General features: G+C 33.9%; 1 protein-coding gene across 2 annotated transcripts in view; it reads left to right on the top strand.

Annotated features, from left to right (window-relative positions):
* LMBRD1 (LMBR1 domain containing 1) overlaps positions 1-13,095 on the top strand; it is a 151,252-nt gene that overhangs the window by 117,366 nt on the left and 20,791 nt on the right. For both annotated transcript variants that reach the window (XM_050789717.1, XM_050789716.1), the window contains exons 10-14: positions 6,949-7,013; positions 7,354-7,456; positions 8,029-8,133; positions 9,689-9,838; positions 11,235-11,313. In XM_050789717.1, the coding sequence (XP_050645674.1) occupies positions 6,949-7,013; positions 7,354-7,456; positions 8,029-8,133; positions 9,689-9,838; positions 11,235-11,313 (502 nt within the window). The remainder of the gene's footprint in view (positions 1-6,948; positions 7,014-7,353; positions 7,457-8,028; positions 8,134-9,688; positions 9,839-11,234; positions 11,314-13,095) is intronic.

Here is a 13,095-nt window from a genome sequence, read left to right as displayed (position 1 = left end):
GTTTCTGTCCTGTTTATTCATGTCTTTAAAACAGAACATTTTGTTTTTTAAATGTTGTTTCTTCCTAACTTGATCTATAGATTCAGTGCAATTGCAGTCAAAATCCCAGCAAGTTTATTTTGTGGTTATTGAGAAACTGGTTCTAAAACTTTTTGTGGAAAGGAAAAATAACCCAGAATAGTCAGTGTAATACTGAAGAACAAAGTTGGAGGTCTGACACTACCCAAAGTTTAGCCTTCCTATAAAGCTACAGTAATCAAGACAACATGGTATTGGTGGAAGACTAGACACCACTAGATCAATGGAACATAATTGGCCAGGTGCGGTGGCTCACGCCTGTAATCCCAGCACTTTGGGAGGCTGAGGAGGGTGGATCACGAGGTCAGGAGATCGAGACCATCCTGGCTAACACGGTGAAACCCTGTCTCTACTAAAAATACAAAAAAAATTAGCCGGACTTGGTGGCAGGCACCTGTAGTCCCAGCTAACTCGGGAGGCTGAGGCAGGAGAACGGCGTGAACCCGGGACGCGGAGCTTGCAGTGAGCCGAGATCGTGCCAGGACACCCCAGCCTGGGCAACAGAGCGAGACTCCGTCTCAAGAAAAAAAAAAAAAAGGAACAGAATAGAGAGCCCAGAAATAAACAGATACAAAGGTAGCCAACTGGTCTTTGACAAAGGAGCAAAGGCAGTTCATTGGATAAAGAATAGTCTTTTCAACAGATGGAGCAATAATAATTGGATGTCTATATGCAAAAACAGTGGATCTTTTTTGCATATAGATATCCAATTATTGCTTTCACAAAATTAAATCATCTTTCACAAAAATTAAAATATATTTTAGACCTCATTGTAAAAACAAAACCATAAAACTTCTAGAAAATAACATAGAAGGAAATCTATGTGACCTTAGGTTTGGCAATGAGTTTTTAAATACAACACCAAAAGCACTATCCATGAAAAAAAAATGTATAAGTTGGAATTTACTCATATTAAAAACTTCTGCTCTGTAAAAGATACTGTTAAAAGAATGATAAGACAAGTCAAAGACTAGAAGAAAATATTTGCACAGTCCATATCTTGATAAAGGACTTGTGTCTAAAATATACAAAGAATTCTTAAAACTCACCAATAAGAAAACCAGCAATGCAATTAAAAAACGAGCGAAAGTTCTGAGCAAATACCCCACAGAAGAAAAGACACAGATGGCAAATAAGCATATGAAAAGATACTCAACATCATGTATCATTAGTGAATTGCAGTTGAAACCATGAGATGCCACTTCATGCTTATTAGAGTGATTAATATCCAAAAAGGATATTGACATTACCAATTGCTAGCAAAGATACAAAGCAACAGGAACTACTTATTCATTACTGATGGGAATGCAGAATGATGCTGCCATTTTGGAAGATAGTTTGGCAGTTTCTTACAAAGCTAAACATACCTGTTTATTAGGATCTAGCAGTTAGAGTCATAGCCATTTACCTGATTGGATTGAAAACTTATGTCCAGAGGATACCATGTACATGGATGTTTATATTAATAGCAACTTTATGTGTAATGTCTAAAACTCAGAAGCAACCAAGGTGTCCTTCAGTAAGTGAAGGGACAAACTGTGGTACATCTATGTACTGTGATGTTATATAGTGATAGAAAAGCTATCAACTCACAAAGAGAAATAGAGGAAATCTTAAATACACATTGCTAAGCGAAAGAAGCAAAAGAAGCCAGTCTACAGAGGCTGCATACTCTGATTCCAACTATATGATATTCTGGAAGAGGCAAAACTGTAGAGATAATGAAAAGATGAGTGGCTGTGAGGGATTTGAGGTGAGGTAGGATAAATAAGTGAAGCACAGGGTATTTTAGGCCAGTTAAACTATTATGTTTGACGCCCTGATGGTAGATACATGACAGTATCCATTTGTCAAAGCCCATAGAATATAAAATGTGAACCTTAATGTGAACTATGGACTTTAATAATAATACATCAATATTGTTTCATCAATTTTAACATATGTACCACACAAGTGAAAGATGTTAATAATAAGAAGACTGTAAGGGAGAGGGATAAGTAAGAACTTCAGTACTATCACCTTAATTTTTCTGTAAACCTAACAGTTTCCTTAAAAATAAAGTCTACTATTTTTTTAAAAAATCATATTTGTCATACTGTTGCTTCTAATAACCACATTGTGAAAACAATCATTGTTCATCAGGAGACTGGCTTAATTGTTATCTCCATTTTAGAAAGTACTGTAGAGCCATTGAAATGAATAGGAGCACTATATCTTTCTTTACAAATAAATCATATCTTGAACAGTCCTTTACAGTGTTCATCATGTGTTGTATTTTAACTGAAACTAATGTTAAGTTTGCAAATATTGTGGTAGGTACTCTTTTGGTTAATATTGTGTGAGAGTGCGCATGCACCATTTCTGGAATGATTTGTAGGAACCTATTAATGATAATTACCACTGAGGAGTGAAACTGGAGACTAGTGAATACAAGTGAGACTTATCCTTTAATTTTTTAGCCAAGCTTTGTTTTTAATTTTAAATTGTAATAGTGTTTTTAAAGATGTCCTTCTCTTCTACCCCCATTTGATAGTGGATTTTTCCTTTATTGAGACCTGTATCACAACTTCGTATATTTTCTGTCTCCCTTGCATCCTCTTTGTTTTATTCAAGCTAGCCTTACCCATTCCATATGTTTGCTTTGTATATATTTTCTTACCCGGATTATTAAGATCCAACCAGACTTTTTTTTTCTCTCTCTCTGCTGTTATTTACACATGTATTTAACAGACCGTGTTCAATATATTTGTCTTAGTTTGTGCTGCTATATTAAAAAATAAAATAGAACTCATAGACTGAGGGGCTTAAACTGTCAGCCCAACCTTTTTGGCACCAGGGACTAGTTTCAGAAGAGAATTTTTCTGCCGACTGGAGTGGGGATGGTTTTGGCATGATTCAAATGCATTACATTCATCATTAGATTCTCATATGGAGTGTGCAACCTAGATCCCTCGTATGCACAGTTCACGAAACGGCTTATGCTCCTGTTAGAATCTCATGCTGCCACTGATCTGACAGGAGGTGGAGCTCAGGTGGTGTTGCTTGCTCACCTGCCGCTCATCTCCTGCTGTGTGGCCAGGCCATGGACTGGTACTTGTCCAGGGCCCCGGGGGCTGGGGACCCCTGGCTTAAAGAACAGACATTTATTGCTCTGGAGACTGGAAAGTTCAAGATAAAGTTGCTAGCAGATTTGATGGCCATATTCTTGCTCTGTCCTTTCGTGGCAGAAAGAGAGCTAGTTCTGGTCTCTTCTCTTCTTATAAGGACACTAATTTCATCATCAGGGCCTCATCTTCATAAACTCGTCCAATTGAATTACCTCCCAAAGACCCTACCTCCAAAACCATCACATCGGGGTTAGTACTCCAACATACAAATTTTGGAGTGTGTGGAGACACAAATAATCAGTTCATAATAATAATATAGGTTCAAAAATCCTCAGCCAAAATCCTTGGATCAAATGTAGTATAAAATTTAGAATTTTTCATTTTTCAGAATATATGTATATATTACATATTAAATAATACCCTCTGAAAGAACCCAGAGCAGCAGCCCTCTTACCCTCTTTTGAGCACATTAATAGTTCTGCAGTGAATGTATATTAATAAATATTCACAGTTAGTTACTTTTAAAAGACCCATGTTAGTTTAAGCGAGATTTAATCAACAAATGAGTTAGGAAAAAAAATTTGATTTCTAGAACATTTTAGATTTCAGAATTACGGATAAGTGATTACAGACCTATGTAATGTTTTTTTTCATTTGAGACATAATTTACCATGAAATTCACCCTTTTAAAGTGTATATTGCAGTGATTTTTAGTATATTCACAAGATTGTGCAGCTATCACCATCTAATGTCAGAAAATTTTATTCCCTTAACAAAAAAACCTGTACCCATGAGCAGTCTGCCCCATTCTCCCAGTCCGTGGCAATGACTGATCTTTCTATCTCTATGGATTTGTCTTTTCTAGACATTTCATATAAATGGAATCATTCAATATGTAGTATTTTCTGTCTTCATTTAGCATAAATGTTTTTAATGATTCATTCATGTGCATATAGCATTATTTCATTCTTTTTTATGGCTGAATAATATTCCATTGTATGGATGGATATACCACATTTTGTTTATCAGTTTATCAACTCATGGACATTTGGGTTTTCATTTTTTAGTATTATGAAAAATGCTGCTGTGAACATTTGTACACAAATTTTTGTGTAGATAGATGTCTTCAGTTCTGTTTGGTATATACCAAAGACTGGAATTGCTGGGTGATACGATAACTATATTTAACTTTTTGAGGAATTGTCAAGGCTGTTTTTTAAAGCATCTACACCATTTTACATTCCCACCGAACTCTATGAGAGTTCCTCTTTCTCCATAGCCTTATAAACACTTGTTAATTTTTTTTTGTTTATAGACATCCTAGTGAGCATGAAGTAGTTTGGCTCACATTTCTCTGGTTCACATTGTGGGTTTGATTTGTATTTCTCTAGTGAATGATATTGAGCATCTCTTCAGGTACTTATTGGCCAGTTGTATATTTCCTTTAAAGAAATACATACTCAGATCCTTTGCCCATTTTTCAATTGGATTGTATTCTTCTTCTTAAGGTGTAGGAGTTCTTTATATTCACAAAACAAATATTTTCTCCTATTCCGTGGGTTGGTTTTTCACTTTGCTGATAGTATCTGTTGAAGCAAGAGAATTTTTAATTTAGATGAAGTCCAATTTTTTTTCTGTTGCTTGTGCTTTAGGTATCTTATCTAGAAAATCACAGCCTAATCCAAAGGTCACAAAGAGTTACACCTGTTTTCTGTTAAGGGTTTTTATAGTTTATTAGCTCTTACATTTGGGTCTTTGGTCCGGTTTGAATTTTTATATGGTGTGAGGTAAGGATACAAGTTCTTTTGTATGTGGGTATCTACTTGTCCCAGTACTATTTGTTAAAAAGGCTCTTCTTTCCCCATTGATTTTTCTTGTAATCTGCTTTTACAGAGGAGAAAATGTTCAGAAGTTCTTATTCTGTTTTTATTGACGTTACCTCTATAGTTTAATTTTTATTTCAAAATTGGCATTATAGCTAGAGCATAATATGTAGCATTTAGGTCACCCCAATGTGGTCATCACTGATATGATTCTGTAACTACTAATTTAAGTTCTAGTATTTAAATATGTATAGTTTTCTTGGTCTTTATAAAGTATATTTTTTACATTTGTTCTGTATTCTGTTAAGTCACTGATTAAGCAGTCTAACTCTGGGTCAGTCATCTCTACAGATTGGGAAGATAGCTAAGAGGGGTTTTTTTTTTTTTTTAGCTTTTTTTTTTTTTTTTTTTTTTTTTTTTTTTTTTGCCAAAATGGACATCAAAGGAAGGGAATCTTAACTTCAAATCCTGTTTCCATATCATGTTCTCCTACTACTAATTGGCACTTGGTAGTTATACTGCCTCATGCTACAAACTATTTTTTGTTAACAGCTATTAGGAAGGAATGTTTTTCACTTGAGAATCCTAAGTATAAGTCTGTCTTGCCTTTCGGTTCACCACAGTACCAAATATAGATGCCTGAATCTAGTAGAAAAAAAAGATTAACTCCTTTATACCCTCTACTAATGAACATTTGTTACTATAAAGGAGTCACTTCAAAATCTTTTGCAATGAAACCCTTTTTAAATAATGAATTCTCTTGCAGAATCCCAGCATGAAAAATAGTACATGCAATATCACTCTGTTTTCAAGAGATGACTATAGCCTTCTTGGTCCCCTCTCGTTGTCAACTCTGTCCTTCCCAGTGAACCCCAAAGGCACCCTGCCATAACTGAAGAATTCCCCAGAGTGCAGGTCTAAAATTACTTCCAAAAATCATCTTTTCAGGCTAGGTAGGTTCATGCATTACTTCTTTTATTCTCTCAGGATTCTAAAATTTACTTCAACAGTCATGTGAAATAAGATGAAAAAATCTCCCTGCCATTCATGATTTCATAACATTCATTGATCTCTTTATATCAATTCCAGTTAAAGGAGGAGCCCCACACACTTAACTGTGCTTACTGGGACTCTTCTTTTTGGGTCTGGTCTTGACAACTCTTTAGCCCAATTGTCCCTGGAACTTGGGGAAGATTTTGGGGGGAAAAGAGCTTAGGTTTTTCTTAACATAGATTTCACCCCTTTTATACTCTGAAACTTTTCATTAGAAACTCAGTTATAATATTTTTCTTCCTCTTTTTCTACCAGCTTTAATATAAAGTTCATACAATTGGGAGAAATGTGTTCCGCTACTTAAAGTGCTTAGGACGTTTTTCCACAGAAACATTGTTTTACATGACAATTTTTTCAGTGTTGTTAGTACTCTGTTTCAGGAATAGTATCACTTGTACAGGCTTTTATGGATTGTAATACAATTTAACCACTATATATATCATTTATATATATTATTACTTCTATGGGAAAATGTTCTAAATTTTCTATTTTAACTAACAGGGTAATATAGCCTGCATTTCATGGTTTTGGGGTGTGTGTGTGTGTCTGTTAGTCATAATGTACTTTTCAGTCAACATTAAAGTCTCATTTCAGTGTAGTGGAATAAAAACTTTGTATTTGGTCTAACAAAGAGTTTCATTTGTTTACTTATTAGTGAAGACTTTTCAAATGCTTTATCTCTTTTATGTACATGTTCTCAATCAAATAGTCTCATAATGAAAATTCAGGTATAAATGCCTGGAATTGTATACTAAATTAAAATGTATCTTAGATTGTTTTTGTTAGATCTTTGTCATATTCTAGCAACTCATATTGAATATAATGGTTTTGTGCTTTTAATATCAACTTTTAGAACTATATTTTAATGAATATATTTTTGCTTTTAGATCATCTGGGGAATATTTTTCATCTTAGTTGCATTACTGTTTGTAATTTCTCTCTTCTTGTCAAAGTAAGTACAGTAGACACATTTTCTAAAGCACTTATGCAAATTCTGTGATAATATACATTTTATTGCTGAATGCCATTAGTGTAGGCTATTCATCTTAAGTAGTTTTCTTACTTGAAGTGTTCTATAGCATTAACTCAAAGAATGGCTAAAACGTCCAATAATAGAATGTTTCTTTATTCTCCATCAATTGAACAATAGCTGTGAGATATTTAAGTGAGATTTAATTTGTTATCCATTGTTTTCTTTGATTTAGATGTATTTGCATGCTTAAATTATGATTTTTTTCTAAATTTGCTGAAAATTTGGTAGTATAACATAAATTTCATTATAATTTTTTTAGTTTAGATAAAGCTCTTCATTCAGCTGGAATAGATTCTGGTTTCATAATTTTTGGAGCAAACCTGAGTAATCCACTGAATATGCTTTTGCCTTTACTACAAACAGTAAGTAAAATATCAATCATTTTATACTGTAGCTGCTAGAGTATAAAATGCTAGAGTCTAGCAAACATTCTGACATCCTGTTCCACATAAAATTATTATGCTAAAAACCTATTAATAGTTTGACATATGCTTATGTTATTTTCTAGTTTTACTTTTTATTTGCCTGTAGTTTATACATTGACATGTTGCTTTAAATATTATTATGTTGATATATTCCTAGACTTTTATGTTATACATAATTTGACTTGGGATATATTACATAACATGAGGTGACCCTCTCCAAATTATTTTTGGTATTAATATTTAATCAAGTCTTTTATCTCATCAATAAATGCAATTTTAGTTTAATTTGCTTTAGGATTTTTCTTAGTATAATGGTATTAAAAATTTTGGTAATAGTTTGGTACTTGTTTGTTTTTTGAGGATTTTTTTTTCAACACAGTAGCCTAATTGAAATCAAGGTTGATATTGTAAATATTTGCCAAATGGGAATAATGTTTTTAGTTTACTTTATATGACTGTTAGAGTGCTTATAGTTTGTATGTTAAATTTAATTTCATCTTTTTTTTCAGGTTTTCCCTCTTGATTATATTCTTATAACAATTATTATTATGTACTTTATTTTTACTTCAATGGCAGGAATTCGAAATATTGGCATATGGTTCTTTTGGATTAGAGTAAGTATATATTACAGTATTTTTTTCTCATTTTGTGTGTAATCTCCATTATTGCAAATTATCTTAGATTTAGAATATAGTAGCTGTATCTTTATACCACAAGTGAGAGAAATACTAGCCTTTTCACTTCATGTTGACATAAGAGTACTTTTTATCTAGAGCAGTGGTTCTTAAACGGGGTGATTTTGCCTCCCCGGAAACATTTGGCAATATCTAGAGATATTTTTAGTTGTTACAATTGGGGAGTGCTAGTGGCATGTATTGGGTAGGGGCCAGAGATTCTATTAAAAATCCTGTAGTGCATAGGGCAGACTTATCTAGCCTAAAATGTCAGTAGTTCCATGGTTGAGAAACCCTGGTCCAAAAGTTATATTATTTCTTAGTAGAAACACATTTGAATATAATAGATACACTGAAGCTCAAAAGATAGCCCTCCCTATTAGTAAAGATTACCGTATCATTGGTTATTTTCTTCAAATGCTTATTTTGCGTAAATTAACAATTTTAAAATGAAGCTGTATCAGATAGACACTACTTCCACTACTTTTACCCACTACTGTGGGTAAAAGAGATCTCAGTTAAATAGTGGCTTGAACTAATGAAAGATTTCTTGCTATGGAAAAAAGAAGCTAGTATTGCTTCAGTAGCTCAAAAAGTCGGATCCAATATCTCTGTAATTCTTCGAGTATCTCTGTCATGATTGTAGTATGGCTGCTGCAGTTCCTTTTATCCTGTTCATATTCTGTGAAGAAAAAGGTAGTTAGGAGAAAGGGGTATACAATTATATCAATAAAACAAGACTTTTACAGAAATCCCTAACAGACTTCTGCTTTGCTTTTCATGTTTAGTATTTTATCACATGGCCACTACTGGCTATGAAAGAACCTGGGAAATGTAAATTTATAAATGGTCTTATTGTCATCCCATCTGGAATTGGAGTCTGTACTACAATCTAGTAATAAAACAGGGAGGTGATACCTAAGTTGCTAAAATAAAAGCATGCTATGGTATTGAAATGAAGCAAGTTACCTGGTTCCTTATATTTCTGTTACCATGTATTTTCATTTCCCTTTAGTATAGATAAATGTGAAAAGCTCTTTAGTAAGATTATCAGAATTTTTCATAAACTAATTTTTATAGCAAAGTATAAGGATGTCATGAGTATTTCATAGAAATGGATGTTTATAAACACATGACATTGTCTACTCTTATACAGTATTATATAAAAAGTTATATAAAACCATAGTATATTACTGATACTTATAGTTTAAATTCATAGTTCTAATCTTTAGATAGAACTAGAGGTAGTTTACAATTAGCTCCATGAATTTCTAACAGATACTGTTACACAGTAAGTTTAGAAGATTTCTTTGGAAATAGACCATATGAATTATCTTAAAATTATTTGGGATGATTAAGAATTTTTAGTATTTACTTTGGAAGAAAAATAATGGTTGACTGAACTGTGTAAATCATTTCCCATAACACAAGAACAGTATTTAATGCTTTACAAATGAAATATTTTGCTGAAATTTTGTCACTCTTTTCTTTCCAGTTATATAAAATCAGAAGAGGTAGAACCAGGCCCCAAGCACTCCTTTTTCTCTGCATGATACTTCTGCTTATTGTCCTTCACACTAGCTATATGATTTATAGTCTTGCTCCCCAATATGTTATGTATGGAAGCCAAAATTACTTAATAGAGGTAAGTGAAATACTTAAATCTTGATTATTTTGATATTTTAAAGATAGTGATATTTAAAATCAAATTTTAATTGTGATGGTTAGCATATTAGCTTATCAGATTAAATTTAATATTGCTAAAACTGGTTTTTTATTTCTATTTTTAGCGTGTTTATATTTGTTTCATACTGTTGTTTTTTTGAAACAACACACAGAATTTCATTACAATAGTTCCTTAAATGGGCCCTGTGATGCTAAGCTACTGAGCTTTACGTTGGTACTTCATTAAAACTCATAATACTTCCTCTAAAATAACATTTTAACTAATTTTAATAATGTGGCTCCCAAAGAACATTTTGGTGAGCACAGCATGTCCGTTCATTGGCACTATGAATCCCCTAGAAGAGGCTTTATAAATGTTTTATATGTAGATAACTATACATTCTTTTAACGTGATAGGTATCCTTATATGCTGATTTATTGATGTTGTTGAGCTCTCAAAAGCCACTTGTGACTTTTAGTTTTAATAGAACAGTGTTTGGATTTTCTGACGATTCAAAATATTCTGACCAAATCTGATTCAAACTTTGTTTAGTTTGTTTCCTTTTTTTTAAATACCTTTTGCTCTGCTTCTTAACTGTTCAAACCATATTTATGTTTCAGGGCCTGATCAAGCATTGCTTTAGTGGAGTCTTTCATTATTAAATCATTGTGCCCAGATCATTTCTTTTTTATCCTGCACTTCCTTCATTCTTTCTTTACTTTAACATGCAATTAGAAAGAAAAATCTAACAAACATATCAACCTTCAATCAGTACCCTCGATAATATTGATGAGTGTTAAAAGGCTTTTTCATTGAAAAATGTTTACTTATAATGCAGGTGAAACAGATAAAGCACAGATCATGATGGAGGTACATGAATGACCTGAGTTTGGGAAACACCATGCTGGAAAATCACCTGAACCATATTTCTCACTTCTTATACCTTTTGATTCTCTTCTTGCCCAATCATCCCCTTCACCTACCTCACTAGGTCATGCTTATTAAACATCCTCCTGTGAAGGAATGAAGGAAGACTATGCTTTTGCTTGGACAAAAGATATTCTTTGCATGTTCCACAGTCTGAAAATAGCATTCTTTTCAGATGCTCTACTTTGTACTTAAAATGGAATTTGTTCTGGGAAGAAACCCTGTTGTTCAACACAGGACCTAAAGGATTATTATTGCAAAAAGCCTTAATGTTTGATTTACCATAATTATTTTTCTTCTAAGAACAATGTTACATAAAATTTACATTTTGGAATGTTAGATAGATGTAGTTAGTATATGGAGTATACAGTTCATAGTGATTACTTTTTAAATCCAAATGTATTTATTAATGTGGTTTTTACATTTTAACTATATTTTTATCTTTCAGACTAATATAACTTCTGATAACCATAAAGGCAATTCAACCCTTTCTGTGCCAAAGAGATGTGATGCAGATGCTCCTGAAGGTAAAAGCAACTTGTTTTAGAACTTACAACTTTGTAGGAAAAGAATTTCCTGGCATTTTGCTGTGTTAATCATTTGATGCATTTGTTTTGCCACGTGGTAAGAAAGAAACTTTCAGCAAGTAGAGGTTGGCAAATCTCTTCAATGGAATTTCTTGTTAATGAAAGGATTTGCATTAGAGAAAGAACCATTAAAATTACTTAGGAAGTAACAAAATGTAGTTATTATTTATCACATTTACTAGTATAATAAGAAATCCCTCTTAAGTGATTTTTTTTTTCCTTAAAAACATAAAGGAGTTTGGTGGAATCTACAGTTTTTAGTACCAAGACCAAAAGTACTTATGACCTAGAACAATTTTTAATTCATCCATGTCTGGTTATTTAATTTAATAATAATAGTATTAGTTATAATAGCAGTTAACTTTAAAGATATACAGTTGTGCCGGGCGCGGTGGCTCAAGCCTGTAATCCCAGCACTTTGGGAGGCCGATACGGGCGGATCACGAGGTCAGGAGATCGAGACCATTCTGGCTAACACGGTGAAACCCCGTCTTTACTAAAAAATACAAAAAATTAGCCGGGCGAGGTGGTGGGCGCCTGTAGTCCCAGCTACTCAGGAGGCTGAGGCAGGAGAATGGCGTAAACCCGGGAGGCGGAGCTTGCAGTGAGCTGAGATCCGGCCACTGCACTCCAGCCTGGGCGACAGAGCGAGACTCTGTCTCAAAAAAAAAAAAAAAAAAAAAAAAAAAAAAAATACAGTTGTTTTCAAGGCACTGTGTTAATTATAATATGTGTACTCTGACAAAAATTCTGTGCTCTTAACCCCTGTGTAGTTTTAGAGTATCTTTTTTTTTTTACTATGTGAGTTGTTTAGGTGATTTTTTCTTTGAATGTTATAGTATTCATTTCTGATTAAGGATTCCTGATTTATTCTTTCAAAATTTGTAAAAGTGTTTTCTATGCTTGCCTTCAATGCTTTTATTTTGTGGTAAAGTAATGTGTCAAATATTGTATGTTTCTGCATGAATCATTCATGAATACCATTATGAAAAACACAAATTCTGAGGTTTTTTTTTTGTTTTTGAGATGGAGTCTCGCTCTGTCGCCTAGGCTGGAGTACAGTGGTGCGATCTTGGCTCACTGCAAGCTCCACCTCCCAGGTTCACGCCATTCTCCTGCCTCAGCCTCCCGAGTAGCTGGGACTACAGGCGCCCGCCACCCTGCCTGGCTAATTTTTTGTATTTTTAGTAGAGACGGGGTTTCACCATGTTAGCCAGGATGGTTTCGATCTCCTGACCTCGTGATCCGCCTGCCTTGGCCTCCCAAAGTGCTGGGATTATAGGCGTGAGCCACCGCGCCTGGCCAATTCTGAGTTTTTTATAGCAGGGTCAACTATGTAATGTAATAGAGTATTAGGAACAAGTCACAAGGTACAGGGATAGGCCAGAGGAAGACACAATTAACTCTGCCTTGTGGGGATCACTGTGGAGTAGTAGTCAAAAAAGAAACGTTTCAGAAAAGAGATATCAGAGCTACATTTTAAGGTATCTGGTATGCACATCAAGGGAAGGCTGTTCTAGCCAGAAGAATAAAGTGTACAAACAATTACCTTAAATTGCACAGGCGTGTGTTCAAGGACATTGGTTTTGTTTGGGGATTGGAGGGAGGAAGGCAGAGTCATGAGTCAGATCATAAAAGGTTTTAGAAAGTGACGAAAGAGGTAATGAAGTGTTTCAAGCAAGAAAGTAGAAGTTATGATCTGATTTCTTTTCAGTAAGTTAA

Source organism: Macaca thibetana, chromosome 4 (assembly GCF_024542745.1).
Source record: "Macaca thibetana thibetana isolate TM-01 chromosome 4, ASM2454274v1, whole genome shotgun sequence".
Lineage (NCBI taxonomy): Eukaryota > Metazoa > Chordata > Mammalia > Primates > Cercopithecidae > Macaca > Macaca thibetana.
The sequence above is the reverse complement of the archived record's forward strand: the minus strand, read 5'-3'. Positions and strand labels throughout refer to the sequence as shown.